This window comes from Phyllobates terribilis, unplaced genomic scaffold (assembly GCF_046119375.1).
Source record: "Phyllobates terribilis strain yellow unplaced genomic scaffold, ASM4611937v1 Scaffold_86__1_contigs__length_6382490, whole genome shotgun sequence".
In the NCBI taxonomy this organism is placed as follows: domain Eukaryota; kingdom Metazoa; phylum Chordata; class Amphibia; order Anura; family Dendrobatidae; genus Phyllobates; species Phyllobates terribilis.
In genome coordinates, this window is record NW_027362846.1 from 5,303,411 (window position 1) to 5,318,036 (window position 14,626).

General features: G+C 43.8%; 1 protein-coding gene across 1 annotated transcript in view; it reads left to right on the forward strand.

Moving 5' to 3' along the window:
- The window catches only part of LOC141197715 (uncharacterized), a 200,376-nt gene extending 189,831 nt beyond the window's left edge, over positions 1-10,545 (forward strand). The window contains 2 exon segments of the mRNA XM_073662801.1: positions 6,820-6,887; positions 7,652-10,545. Coding sequence (XP_073518902.1) covers positions 6,820-6,887; positions 7,652-8,784 — 1,201 coding nt within the window. The 3' untranslated portion in view covers positions 8,785-10,545.
- Positions 10,546-14,626: the final 4,081 nt, after the last annotated feature.

A 14,626-nucleotide genomic window follows, 5' to 3' on the forward strand; every position in this document is an offset into this window, starting at 1 on the left:
GGACCAGTCTGGGGACAGTCCTAAACTTAGGGACCAGGCTGGGGACAGTCCTAAAACATGGGGACCAGGCTGGGGACAGTCCTAAAAGATGGGGACCAGGCTGGGGACAGTCCTAAAACATGGGGACCAGGCTGGGGATATTACTACAAGAGGGGGACCAGGATGGGGACATTCCTAGAAGATGAGGACATTACAACAAGATGGGGACCAGGATGGGGCATTACTACAAGATGGGGACCAGGATGGGGCATTACTACAAGATGAGGACATATCTACAATATGGGGACCGGTATGTGACATTACCACAATATGGGGCCCAGTATGGAATATTACGACAAGACGGGGACAAAGATGGGGGACATTACAAGATGCAGACCAGGTTGGGGCACATTACTACAAGATTTTGGCAGAAAAACTTCAAAATAAAGCATGAAAAAATATTTTGCCACTAAAAATGCTGCTTTATATCTAAACTAAAGTAAACCATAAAAGTGCACGTTTTATTATCGCCACATCCATAACGACCCAAGCTATAAAAAATAAAACCGCAAAAATGTTCAAAAGGTGTATAGAAAAAAAATGGTTTCACTAAAAATGTCACTTTGTCCTGCAAAGAATGCGGCCCCCCAAATTAATTTTTTTTCCGTGTGCGGCCCATATACCCAGCCGAGTTTGAGACCCCTGCATTAGTCCCTACTTTAGCGTCTGCTGTTAACATCAGCGTCTTATATAATACATACAGTCTTGGCAGAAAGTGGATTTTGGCAACAAGGTGCCAACAATTTTGTCTGGCCTATTTTTGGACTTTTTTTTTTTCTCTCTTTTTATTTTTGTGTTGTTCCAGTACCCAGAACAGAAATAAGCGTGTGTATAACAAAACAGGAGAAATACTTCATTTTCTGGAATAATTTCAAGGGCGCCAACACTTTCGGGTATGATTGTATATGGAGAAATGTGAGACAATATAGAGATTAAAAATACAATTTATTAGAACGCAATTGAGAACACATAAAAATACAAAAAGCCATATTACTTTATATGGAGGTTATGAGGACTCACTTAACCAGTCCCGAAACTCTAAGCTCACCTTGAATGTCTCCCAAAGGAACCATGTTCGGCCCTGAACGGTCACAGAGTTTCTATCTTGAGCCATCATCGACTCCATGCGGCCCAATCTATCCATTTCGGACACTCACTCAACCGCAGATGGAACCCTCACCGCTCTCCAGTATCGGGGGATAATTGTTTTGGCCGCCACTAAGCAGAACCTCAGAATTCCCTTCTTTATGGTTGTTATAGACCCAGGAATCAATGAAAGGAGGGCAATTTGAGGGGATGCTTCACAGTGGACACCCGTCATCAAGCGAAAGGTATTAAAAACCGCACCCCAAAATGGACGTAGAAGCCTACAAGACCACCATATATGAAGCATAGACCCCTCCTCATTGTCGCATCTCCAGCATGTATTCGGGATTGCAGGATTGAATTTATGGAGAAGCACAGGACACCTATACCAGCGTGTTCAAATTTTATAATTTTTCTCTTGTGATCTGCAAGAGACAGAGATCTTGTGAGTAAGGGTAAAGATCTTCAGGCAGTCAGCTTCAGAGAGGGTAGTCTGCAAGTCTCTCTCCCATGCTGTAATAAAGCTAGGAGTGTCAATAAATACAGTTTCCAGGATCAAATTATAAAGCAAGGAGACTGTGTGGGTAGGGCCCTCTGTAGACAACATCAAGGACTCGAGTGAAATCGGGTCGATCTGTTAAAAGAAATACCTGAGAGGAAGTCCTTCAACTGGGTGAATTCAAACCAAGACCGTGGCCTGCTACGGCATATGTCCCCTAACTCCCCCACATCGGAGAGCCTGTCCGCCACCTGTCCCAATCTCACCCGGTCATCAGACCTCCAACATAAAAACGTAGTCCTATCCACCACTGGGGGAAATCAATGTTGTCGAAGGAAGGGGCTTAATCTGCACGGTGTATTACTAAGTTTCAGTTTCCCCCCATTTCTATCCCAAAATCTCATCACTATCTGCATAAGTGGTGGAAAGTCTGAGATCGGGGGCCTAGAATTGGCACCACACCATGGCGCCCAATATAGAGAGCCAGGGGAGAGAAGTTTTTCTATAGTCACCCATTGTTTGTGCAGGTCATTATATCTCCAGTCAACCAATCTAGACAAGAGAATAGCTTGATAGTATCGTTTGAAATTAGGGAGACCTGTGCCCCCCTGTGTCTTGGATCTAGTCAAAACCGAGAGCCTAATTCGGGGTCTACGAGCGTCCCAAACAAAACTATTGATAGCAGATTGTAAACGATTAAAAAAATAATCAGGTATTGCTATTGGGGCAGTTTGAAAAAGATAAAGGAAACGAGGGAGAATATCCATTTTAATAACGTTTATACGGCCGAACCATGAAAGCTGAGGTCTACTCTATTTTTTAAGATCCAAAAAACGTTTTGTTTAAAAGTGGGACATAGTTCAATGAAAACAGGTCTACCCTATCTCTGGGAATCCAAACTCCCAGGTACTTTATTGCTTTATCCTCCCATTTAAATGGGAAGGAAGTTTGAAGTCTCCGAACTAAATAGTCAGGGAGAGATATATTTAGGGCCTCTGTCTTGGAAAAGTTAACTTTAAAATTAGATACTTCTCCAAACCGTTGGAACTCTCATCAGCACTGGGAAAGCAATGATCGGATTAGTGATATAAATCAAAAGGTCATCTGCATAGATGGATAATTTAAAATGATTCTGACCAACATTGACGCCTCTGATATCTGATGCATTCCTCAGTGCTACCGCTAGATGCTCCATTGCAATGATTTCAAGGGATGCCGAAGCAGAAACAACGAGTCTAAGGCCCATTATATGAAAAGTAGAAAATATTTTATTAGACATTAATGTTTAAACAGTATCTGGAGTGACACAAATATGCAACCAATACGTGAATTTGATTAAAACATACTTAAAAAAATATATATATTACAGCAGATCACCACAGGTTGCCGGTGTATATCTCACTGATATCCCCATTTCTCCACTCATTATCACATAGAAAAATACATATACGGGGAAAAGGAAAAATCGTCCCAATATCAGAAATTGTCATATCAAATGACCACTTATATATAATAATCTCCCTCTCCTTCCTAGATATAAATATAAAGTGGAATCTAATTACCTTTATAACGTGACACCAGTACGCTGTGTGATTCCCCGACGCGCGTTTTGGCGCTATTGCCTTTCTCAAGGGGATGTATGGTTTATATATTAGATATTTAATCATAATAAGCAACTTAGTACTCTGTTCTAATTCTTTCTCTCATATTCCATTGCAATGATGTAGAGTAAGGGAGAAAGAGGGCACCCCTGTCTTGTGCCATTAGCTATATGAAAAGGGGATGAGAAAATACCATTAACTTTAAGTCGGGCTGTGGGACCTCGATATAGTGCCATAATCCTACCTAGCATGTCCGGACCCAACCCAAGTTGTGTCAAGGCAGATCTCAGAAAGCTCCACCCCAAGCGATCAAACGCCTCTTCTGCGTCAATAGATAATAGACATTCTGGGATCTTATGTTTACGCATATGGGAGGTAAGGAGCAATGTTTTTATAGTATTATCTTTAGCCTCTCTGCGGTGTACAAATCCAGCCTGATCTCCATGAATAGAGATAGGAAGTAGAGAGCTTAATCTGTTTGCAATTGCTTTGGCATATACTTTTACATCTACGTTAATTAGGGAGATAGGCCGATAATTTGCGCATACCAAGGGGTCCTTTCCTGGATTGGGAATACCGACAATCGTGGCAGCTAAGGTTTGAGGGGCAAAATGGCAATTCTCAGAGATGGAATTGAAGAGCTTCGTCATAAATGATATTAAATTTGGTGCAAATAACTTATAAAAATTAGCCGGGAATCCATCCGGGCCGGGGCTTCTGCCATTTGCCAAAGACTTGACCGTATCCAGTACCTCCTGTTCTGAGAACGGGGTCTCAAGGGCCACCACGTCCTCAAATGGCAGAGGGGGAATCGGAGTGCAATTTACATAATCATCCACTCTTTCCTGGAAGTCGGACACGGCCATGTCTGCCAAAGGTCCCCTAAGGTTGTAAAGGGAGTTGTAATAATCCCTAAATGAGTCTACAATCTCCAGAGGGGAATAAAGAGATTTACCTGATTTAGATTTAATGATAGGTATATAAGTAGTAGGAATTCGAGGATGCAAAAATCATGCTAAAGCTCTACCAGGCTTGTCTGAGTATTCATATAGATATCTACGGAAGCGGTCTCTCTGTCTCGCTGTTGCTGTATCTAGCAATGAGCTCAAGTCAATTGTAGCTTTCAGCAGATCAATCATGACCTGTGGATTATGTGATCTTTTGTGATCCAACTCTAAAGCCTGAATACGCGTCAGCAGATTAGTAATGGCAGAAGCCCTATCCTTCTTCAATCGTGCCCCTTGTTGGTTGAGTACACCCCGTATGACTCCCTTTAGGGCCTCCCACTGAAATGGCAAAGCTGTGGGGTCATCTTTATGAATATTGGAGAAATCTGAGATTGCTGTCCTGATTGCCTCTTGGCAAGTGGGATTTTTAAGAAGTGCGGGTGCAAGGACCAAGTCCACTCGCTCGATGAGAGTTCTGGTAATGTCAAGGATAGTAAGACTGGGGCATGGTCTGACAAATCATTGGGTCAATTTGTGTCAACGGGTGAAACGAGAGCAGTCTGTGACTAATTATAAAATAATCTATTCTGCTATATGAATCATGTACCGCGGAGTAAAAAGTATAGTCACGTGTGGAGGGGTGGGTCAGTCTCCAGACATCGACCAATCTAGATTCCGTTAGTTTAGCTCTCAGGCTCTCCAACTGGGATGGGGGGACGGCCGACCTACCCGTAGATGAGTCCAGGACCCGATCCAGCGTGAAATTGGGGTCTCCTCCGACCATTACCGCACCCTCGGCGAATGCTGTAAGGTCGCGTAAGTATGCTTTACAAGTTCTAATCTGATCCTGGTTAGGGAGATAAAAGTTAGCGATGGTAAATACATCTCTGATAATTTTAATCTTTAGAAACAAATACCTTCCTTGCGTATCAGGTTTAGAGGCAAGTACTTGAGCCTGTAGCGACTTGTGTAGGGCAATACTGACCCCTTTAGATTTTGAGTCTGGGTTGCCGCTGTGGAACCAATGTGAGTAAAATTTATGGTTGAGTGACGGTATCCGATCTGACCTAAAGTGTGTCTCCTGAAGAAGTAATATATGAACCCGTTTCTTACGCATATGGTAAAGTACCTGTGAGCGTTTTTCTGGGGTATTAAACCCTCTAATGTTCAGAGAACAAAGTTTCAAAGTGGACATCGTAGATTAATACAAGAATCAGTGGTGGGACCGAGTGGTGGTGTGAGGGGAAGAGGTATTGGGTGTAGAAGAGTAAGCCCTTAAGAAAGAAGATATGAGAGAAAATTCAGTAGGAAGATTAGAAAGGACAGAATATGTATAAAAGGTTCAGACGGAGAAAGAAATTCCGTCTTATTAGACCACAGGTAGCTACACCTATGGACTAAGATTAAACAGAGAAATCTCTGTAAGTAGTGTCAAAGACACACCCTAACTTGGGAGGTGACTGTACCCTAAAACACGCGCAATCAGCCAGGCCCCCACAGCAAATTAGTTATACATGTTAATTAATTTATGCAACTAAACAAATCCAGTGCCCCAGACTCATCAAAATTCCCCTTAACACTACATAAAACCAGAGGCAACTAAAAGGTGGTGGAAATTCCTGTGGACTATTTTCTAGAGATAATAAGCCAATGCAATGCATAGTGAGGTTCCACCCAAGGACTGCAAATCCCCCCATAAGAAATCTACTAATATTAAAATTAATAAACTCTGACATGAGGAAAGAGACAGTGGAGAGAGCGAGTGACTACGATAGGACAGACTCCTAAGGCTCAGGAGTCACCAGAGGGACCAGTGGAGTCACTGCGTGGGTATCTTCTCCTCTTCCTCACAGTTCCCATTGTCTCTCTCCCACCTCTCTTTGCTCCTCCGAACCCAAAAGAGGATAAACGGGGCCACTCTCCCAGGGTGACTGGTGGCAACCCCAGAGACTATGAGAAATCCAGAAGATCCAATGGTGATCTTAGGGTCACCGTGCCAGTGTCTCCACAAGCATGAAGCAGAAAGGGGTATCCCCACTTGTAAGTAATGTTCTTCGCACGCAGAGCCTCCAAAAGAGGTCGCAGAGCCCTTCTTTTAGCCAGGGTTATAGGGGAGAGGTCCGCTAGAAGTTGAATATTTGTGCCATTAAGGTCTATGGCATCGTTCTCTCTAGCTTTACGCATAATGTCTTCCTTAATTTGGAAGAAGTGGATCCTGCAAATGAAATCTCTAGGTCTAGATGAGTCAGGGTGTTTGGGGCCAAGGATCGGTGAGTTCTGTCCAGCTCGAGATGTTCTTCCGTGGATCTACTCAGCAATGAGTTGAAAAGGTGCTGTAGGGCTGAGTTCAGGTCCCGTGGAGCCACCAACTCCGGGAGACCTCGGAGTCTAATGTTGTTTCTCCGATTTCTGTTTTCGGAGTCTTCTAGCATATCCAGAACTAGATCAAAATTCTGGGAGTGCTGATCCAAAAGATGCTGCTGGGTGTGGAGCTGGGTAGATAGTTCATCCACTTTAGCTTCAAATGCAGTGACCACAGAGTTTATATTAGAAACATCCCCCCTGCATACAGCCTCCAATCGCTGTATATAACCCTCCATATCGGTCTTAGTGGGGATGGCACTTAAATGGGCCCGTAATTCCCCAGCGTTCATAGTCAAGAGCGAGGGATCCTCGAGGTTTGCAAAGTTAATAAGGGTCCCAGGGCCATCCTGGGTAATCATACTGCTATTCTCAGTTACGCCAGCTTCAGATCCAAGGGGTCCCAGAACAGTGCTGCTTGTAGCTCCTGCACTCCTCAGAGATTCAGTTGGGGTAGAGGAATAGGTTAACTGAGTAGCTGCTGAAGCTGACTTGGAGGGGGAGGGGTGGGACCCAGAGCTCTTCCCTCTCTGCATGCCTGCATTGCTACTGTCTCTAACACCGGATCCCACTTGGACTGCCTCCCACTTTCCCTGTGTCTGTCTCCCCGGAGTGCGGCCTCCATGTGATAATCTGGCTTCAGCAGCAGGTAAACTTGCTCCCCTCCTGCTCTGCACACTGGGTCCTCCCAAAGCAGCAGCCATATCTGCACGTGTGGTCTGTTTACCCACGCTGCCTGAGACTGATAAATACCGGGTGATGCCAGGGTCAGTGGATCCAGAGATGAGCTCCCGTGGTGCCTGGGAGCGGAGACCGGATTTCCTTCTCATGTAGAGGCTGGTATCTGCTTGTGCTGGCTAACGCTTTGCTGTAAGGGCTCTGGAAAGCACGAGCTCTCTCTAAGTGCATCTGCTCTGCTTCATGGCCAGGTCACGCCCCTGTGTGTATGTATTATGTTCGTCGATTGTATGATAGGGGTTCAGTACCATGGGATTTGTGCACAGGTGGCTCACCACTGTCTTGGTTCATAGTTTCATTATACTTTGATTTGTATAGAATTATGTATAGAGAAATGTTATTAAATATAAGGCATTGATATTGAAAAATAATAAAATCAGTTTTATTCTTCGCAGATGACTGTGGTGTCAAACCAGATACCTATGAAAAGCGTGCCATTAATCCAGCTATACCTCCAGCCCTTCAGAGCAAAAATCAGTCATCTGAGCCTTTTCAATCCGTCATCTATTTGGATTCATCACAGACTGTTAAGCAAAATGAAAGTCAGAGAAGGGATGTCGAACATCAAATAATTCCCACAGGGAAGAAACCATTTTCCTGTTCAGAATGTGGGAAATGTTTTGAACATAAATCTAAATTGCTGACACATCAGAGAATTCACACAGGAGAAAAGCCGTTTTCATGTTCAGAATGTGGGAAATGTTTTATCCAGAGACAAGACCTTCTTAAACATCAAAGAATTCACACAGGAGAGAAGCCATATTCATGTCCAGAATGTGGGAAATGTTTCAACCAGAAATCACATTTCCTTATGCATCAACGAATTCACACAGGAGAGAAGCCATATTCATGTTCAGAATGTGGGAAATGTTTTTACCATACGTCAAATTTGCTTACACATCAAAGAATTCACACAGGGGAGAAGCCATATTCGTGTTCAGAATGTGGGAAATGTTTTAGGCAGAAACCAGATCTTCATAAACATCAAAGAATTCACACAGGAGAGAAGCCATATTCATGTCCAGAATGTGGGAAATGTTTTACACAGAAAAGGTTTCTTGTTATACATCAAAGAATTCACACAGGAGAGAAGCCTTTTTCATGTCCAGAATGCGGGAAATATTTTAACTACAAATCAGATCTTCATAAACATCAAAGAATTCACACTGGAGAAAAGCCATATTCATGTTCAGAATGTGGGAAACGTTTTATCCAGAAACCGGATCTTCGTAAACATCAGAGAATTCACACAGGGGAGAAGCCATATTTGTGTCCAGAATGCGGGAAATATTTTAAACACAAATCAAGTCTTCTTAAACATCAGAGAACGCACACAGGAGAGAAGCCATATTCATGTTCAGAATGTGGGAAATGTTATAGTTTGAATTCAAAACTTGTTGAACATCAGAGATCTCATACAGGGGAGAAACCATTCTAATGTTAAGAATACGGGAAACGTTATTCTCGGGAATCATATCTTCTTCATCATCTAAAAACTCATGTAGGGATATAGTAATTTCCTTGTTTATTAAAATAATTTTGACAAATTTTACAAGAAAAAATATCCAACAGTTATAGTCAAATTAAAGTCACAGTTTTAGAAGAGAAACAATTTTTAGCACTAAATGATGATTAGGAAATAGTAATGAGCGAATTTTCCGTTAGTCCTTTTGATGAAAACCACTAACGCTGCCACCAATCCTGGACCTAAGGACGTGGATACAGCGGAAACCTCTGGCCTACAAGTGATTGCAAAGCAAAGTTCACAGCACACTACATATGGACTGGGACACTGCTTGTTTGTGAGGTGCCAGGGCGTGGAGAACCAGCATTTTTCCCACGGCTACCGCCTTCGGCACCATTTACTGCCACCAGTTGCGGTTTTACAACGCCAGCAAGTCGCCTTTACTTGGCAACACACTGGGACATATGCACATCCAGCTTTCCCAAGCTCCTGAGCAGTTCACTACTTTCACTCTGGCTACCTGGTAACACAACCAAGATATTTTCTCTCTCCGAGATCGTGGGTTCGTTAAAGCAACGAAAAACAAACATATTAAATGTTAGATTTAATATAGAAAAGTAACACAGTGCTTAAAAAAGTTACAAATCAACCAATAACATGAAGTCATACATAATACAAACAGTCTAATAAAAAGAATGAATAAACCTTATATGACTGGACCATGAGATTTCTTTGCGGGGAAGATGCCACCGAAAAGGTTGTGGTACTGAAAGATCATACGCTTGTGGTTCTTCGGGATCTGACCTTGATATATGGTAGAAGAGATATTATAATAGGTCTCATCAGACCCTTCACTCCCCTTTCCGCTGAGGTAAGAAGGAGACGGCTTATAAGATTTGATTCTAATCCAGTTTTTGTTCTCATTTCTGATGTGGGTCATATTTTTTCCAAGGAACATTCCATAGAAACAATATGGCCGTCATCTATACATATCACACATGAAAGTTATCTATTCATAATTCAGGGAGATATTGCGCTCCTGTGGATTGCCAGTTACCAAAACTTTTGCAATTTTACCCAAAGGTGTGAATCTGCTCCCCGATCAAGGATATATTCATGGATTCTGTAAAACTAGAATTATAATATAAAAAACCTTAAAATATTGTTCTACATTCTCCCAGCTGGGCAGCACAGACAGAGTGACTGCACAAGATGAAAGCCCCAGCCTCTGCATTTAATACCCATGTGCCAGTGGAGCCATACAGGGACACATCTGATGGTCCAAATAGTTATCCAACAGTGACAGCTACCTGTTCATTACTCTGTATAAAGACTCCATGTCTGCTCTCCATCAGATAACCTGCTTCAATGAACTGTTCAAAGCGGGTGGTGCAGGCAGTGATCCGATGCCCCCCTGCCTTTGATCTGCATAACTCCATATATGACAGTCCAAATCAGCCAAAAAATTGTATTCTACCCAATCGATTAGTTAAAAAATGAAAATACTCCAAACTCTCCATTTCCCTGGAAAATACATGTATGACACTCTTAAGGGTTCTGATGAATGTTATAGCAGAAGATGAGGTCCCTCAAGTCAAAGACCCAATCTATGCTATATAAGTCTGACGGTTACCTTAGGTCAACAACAACTGCTAAATGTTCATTCCTTGTATCAATAGAAACTAACGTGTCCTTGCTAGTCATCAGAATGTGTCTGATTAAATGTTTCAACACAAGCATAGGCATCACGAGAACAGAAACCAGTTTTTTGTTTGCATAGCTAAATTGAATGATCGGACCATATATAGTAAATCCGTTTCTGCCTCCAGGGTGTATATAAACCCTATGCTTTGTAATAAAGTTAGAGTCTGTTGACGCATACTACCTGTCTTGTGTCTTATTCTCTCCGGGCCTGTATACTAAAGGATAGAAGAACCAGAAAGCAGTGATGACCAGCTGGCGCCCGAACAGGGACCTGAGTTAATCTGCCCAGGGGTGCTCGACCAGTCCGAGACGTGGGATGAGCGAAGCTCTCTGTTGGTGATATATACAGCGCTGAGGTAAGAATAACTGTTATATTCTACCTAAATTATATCACTACATAGAAGAGACTCCCTCACCCCTGAGCGGTCGGCTCCCAGGTAATTCACAGATTGTTGTCTGGCTCAGGTCCCTTTGAACCAGTAGAATCCCCTCAGATAAATTGTCAGTCCTGCTTTCTATCCTTTGGGAAAAACTTAAGAATGACAGCATGGATCCGATGATTGTGTTGTGGGTGTGTCTCGGGATCTGTGTTTTTGGTCTGTTTTTCTGGTTGGCGTATAAGTCCTAGAGGGCAAGTAGTGGCGTGGTTCAGAAATCTTTGTGGCCCATTGTCTAAGTGATTGAGGAGTCTACTCTGAGTGAGGAGAACCGAAAGAATGGGGAACCAAAATGCCAAAGAAGGCATTATAGCCAAAGACTTAGTAGTACGCAGAGAAGGGAAACAGGCACTGATTGGAATTGACAAAATATTGTGTAAGGCGGGAATGAATGAAAATGGAGAGATGAACGGAGAGAAATGGAAATCCTTCTTTAACTCCTATCATGGATGGCTGAAAGATAAGGGTCTGTTCGAGACAGTGGATGTATGGATGAATGCATGCGCTCATTTTAAAGGAAGAATTGAAGAATTAGGAAACGGATGTTACAGACTGACAAAAACCGGAATGACAGATTTTCCTCCCTATCTGCCCTCGACGTCCCCCCCACCCCAGTACCAGAATTCCCAGGAACCCAATTGCTGAGTTTGCACCAGATGTGGACAGCAGAATCCTTTGACTGTAGATATCTGTGTTGAATGCGGAGGACCAAGACCCCACCCAGCTAGACTATTCCCAATGAGGACTGTAGTTGTGCCAGGAGCACCAGGCGCAGCAGCAGTAGGGGACGCAGTTGTTCCAGGTCAAGAAGCCCGTATAATGTTAATGTATAGACCATGGAGTCCCTCATCACAATTGGCGTTGATTTCCCAGTTGCCAGATCTGTCCCAGTTCCCGATGGGTTTTGCCAGAATGATAAGAACCATACAGGATACATGCAATGCAACTAGGTTGGATTTACAAGGGGTAATTAAGGGAAAATTGGCAGATGAAGCCCGCTATGATAGGTTGACAGACGAAACGTACAAACGGTATAACAATAGGACCGGACCTGAAGACGCAGAACCCAATAATGCAGCGGCCAGAGTCCTGTTCACAACAGCATTGGTAAAAGCATGTAAAGACAGGCAGGGAGAAAGGCAGGTTACACTAGAAGACCGAGTTCAGGGTAAGGAAGAGGACCCCAAAGACTACTTTTGGGCTCTAAGGAAGACTTGGTCAGAAATGGGGTTCATTCCTGAAAATAAGACTAGTGAGAGGGTATTAGCAAGTGCTTTCATGAACGGACTAAAGAAAGAGATTGCAGAAAAGGTAAAAGCAAGTAGACCAGAGTGGAGATCAGTGAAGGCAGAGGATTTGGCCAGGATAGCTCAGGGGGCACAGCATGACATAATACAGGCAAAAAGAGCTGCCAGAATACACATAGTAGAGACGACCCCCAGAAACAACAGAGGCAGAGGACGGACTGCAGGAGGGGGACAGAGACTATGTTACGGATGTAGAAAGCCAGGACATTTTAGAAAAGACTGTAGGACCAACCTGTATCCAGATGCTCAGAGTACGGGTCCTCCAGCCAACCAAACAACGCCCCCATAGGATGAGGGTAGCTTGCACATGAACCCCCTCATCTCCTTACCCCCAACTCCCAGTTGTATAGTGCAGGTGAACCTACCAGGGGGACATGAAATCGATTTCCAAGTAGATGCGGGGGCCGACAATTCAGTAATTACGCAAGGTGATTGGCCATACACTGACACTGATTTTTCACATCATGTCATTGCTACCCCTTTCAATTCCCCGTCTGTCCTGCTCCCTGTCACTAAAAAAATTCCCCAACAAATTCAAGGAGCTACTGTACATAGCCAGCTCATGGTATCGCCCCGAGGCCAATGTAACCTTTTGGGAAACGATGTATTGTCTCAATTACAAGCACATATCGAATATCATCCTGATGGCACCGTCACCATGACCCCAGGTTTAAAACCAAGCACCCTTTGCAGAATTATGTCACTAGATATTGCCAGCATAGAAGAGACAAACGATTTTCCCCTGATATTGGAGCAAGCTGTACCCTACGACTTTTGGGCCTCAGATAACACAGATGTTGGTAGGTTAAGAGTTCAACCAGTAATGGTGAATCTAAAACCAGCAGCCATCTTGCCTCAACAGAAGCAGTATCCCCTTAGCTCGGCTCAGGAGAATGCCAGCCCAGCAAGTCCAAAAATTACTACACAGGGGAGTCCTAGTCAAAACCCAGTCCCCTTGCAACACTCCCCTGTTCCCAGTAAAGAGAAAGAGCGTGCCAGGACAACCAGCCGCATATAGAATGGTCCATGACCTCCGGTTGGTTAACAAAGCCACAGAACTTCTAACACCAGTTGTGCCCAACCCGCATACTCTCCTGTCACAGATACCTTCTAACTCTCTTTGTTTTTCAGTAGTCGATTTGGCAAATGCATTTTTCAGTGTACCATTACATCCTGACTGCCAGTACCTGTTTGCTTTCACGTTCCAGGGCAGTCAATATACAGTGCCTACAAGTAGTATTCAACCCCCTGCAGATTTAGCTGGTTTGATAAGATGCAAATAAGTTAGAGCCTTCAAACTGCAAACGAGAGTAGGTTTTATGAACAGAAGCATAAATCTTACAAACCAAAAAGTTATGTTGCTCAGTTGAATTTTATTAACTTTTAAACATAAAAGTGTGGGTCAATTATTATACAACCCCTATGTTTAATATTTTGTGGAATAACCCTTGTTTGCAATTACAGCTAATAATCGTCTTTTATAAGACTTGATCAGGCCGGCACAGGTCTGTGGAGTTATCTTGGCCCACTCCTCCATGCAGATCTTCTCCAAGTTATCTAGGTTCTTTGGGTGTCTCATGTGGACTTTATTCTTGAGCTCCTTCCACAAGTTTTCAATTGGGTTAAGGTCAGGAGACTGACTAGGCCACTCCAGCACCTTGACTTTTTCCCTCTTGAACCAGGCCTTGGTTTTCTTGGCTGTGTGCTTTGGGTCGTTGTCTTGTTGGAAGATGAAATTACGACCCATCTTAAGATCCTTGATGGAGGAGCGGAGGTTCTTGGCCAAAATCTCCAGGTAGGCCGTGCTATCCATCTTCCCATGGATGCGGACCAGATGGCCAGGCCCCTTGGCAGAGAAACAGCCCCACAGCATGATGCTGCCACCACCATGCTTGACTGTAGGGATGGTATTCTTGGGGTCGTATGCAGTGCCATCCAGTCTCCAAACGTCACGTGTGTGGTTGGCACCAAAGATCTCGATCTTGGTCTCATCAGACCATAGAACCTTGAGCCAGTCTGTCTCAGGGTCCTCCAAGTGATCATGAGCAAACTGTAGACGAGCCTTGACATGACGCTTTGAAATTAAAGGTACCTTACGGGCTCGTCTGGAACGGAGACCATTGCGGTGGAGTACGTTACTTATGGTATTGACTGAAACCAATGTCCCCACTGCCATGAGATCTTTCCGGAGCTCCTTCCTTGTTGTCCTTGGGTTAGCCTTGACTCTTCGGACAAGCCTGGCCTCGGCACGGGAGGACACTTTCAAAGGCTGTCCAGGCCGTGGAAGGCTAATAGTAGTTTCATAAGCATTCCACTTACGGATGATGCTCCCAACAGTGGAGACAGGTAGGCCCAACTCCTTGGAAAGGGTTTTGTACCTCTTGCCAGCCTTGTGACCCTCCACGATCTTGTCTCTGATGGCCTTGGAATGCTCCTTTGTCT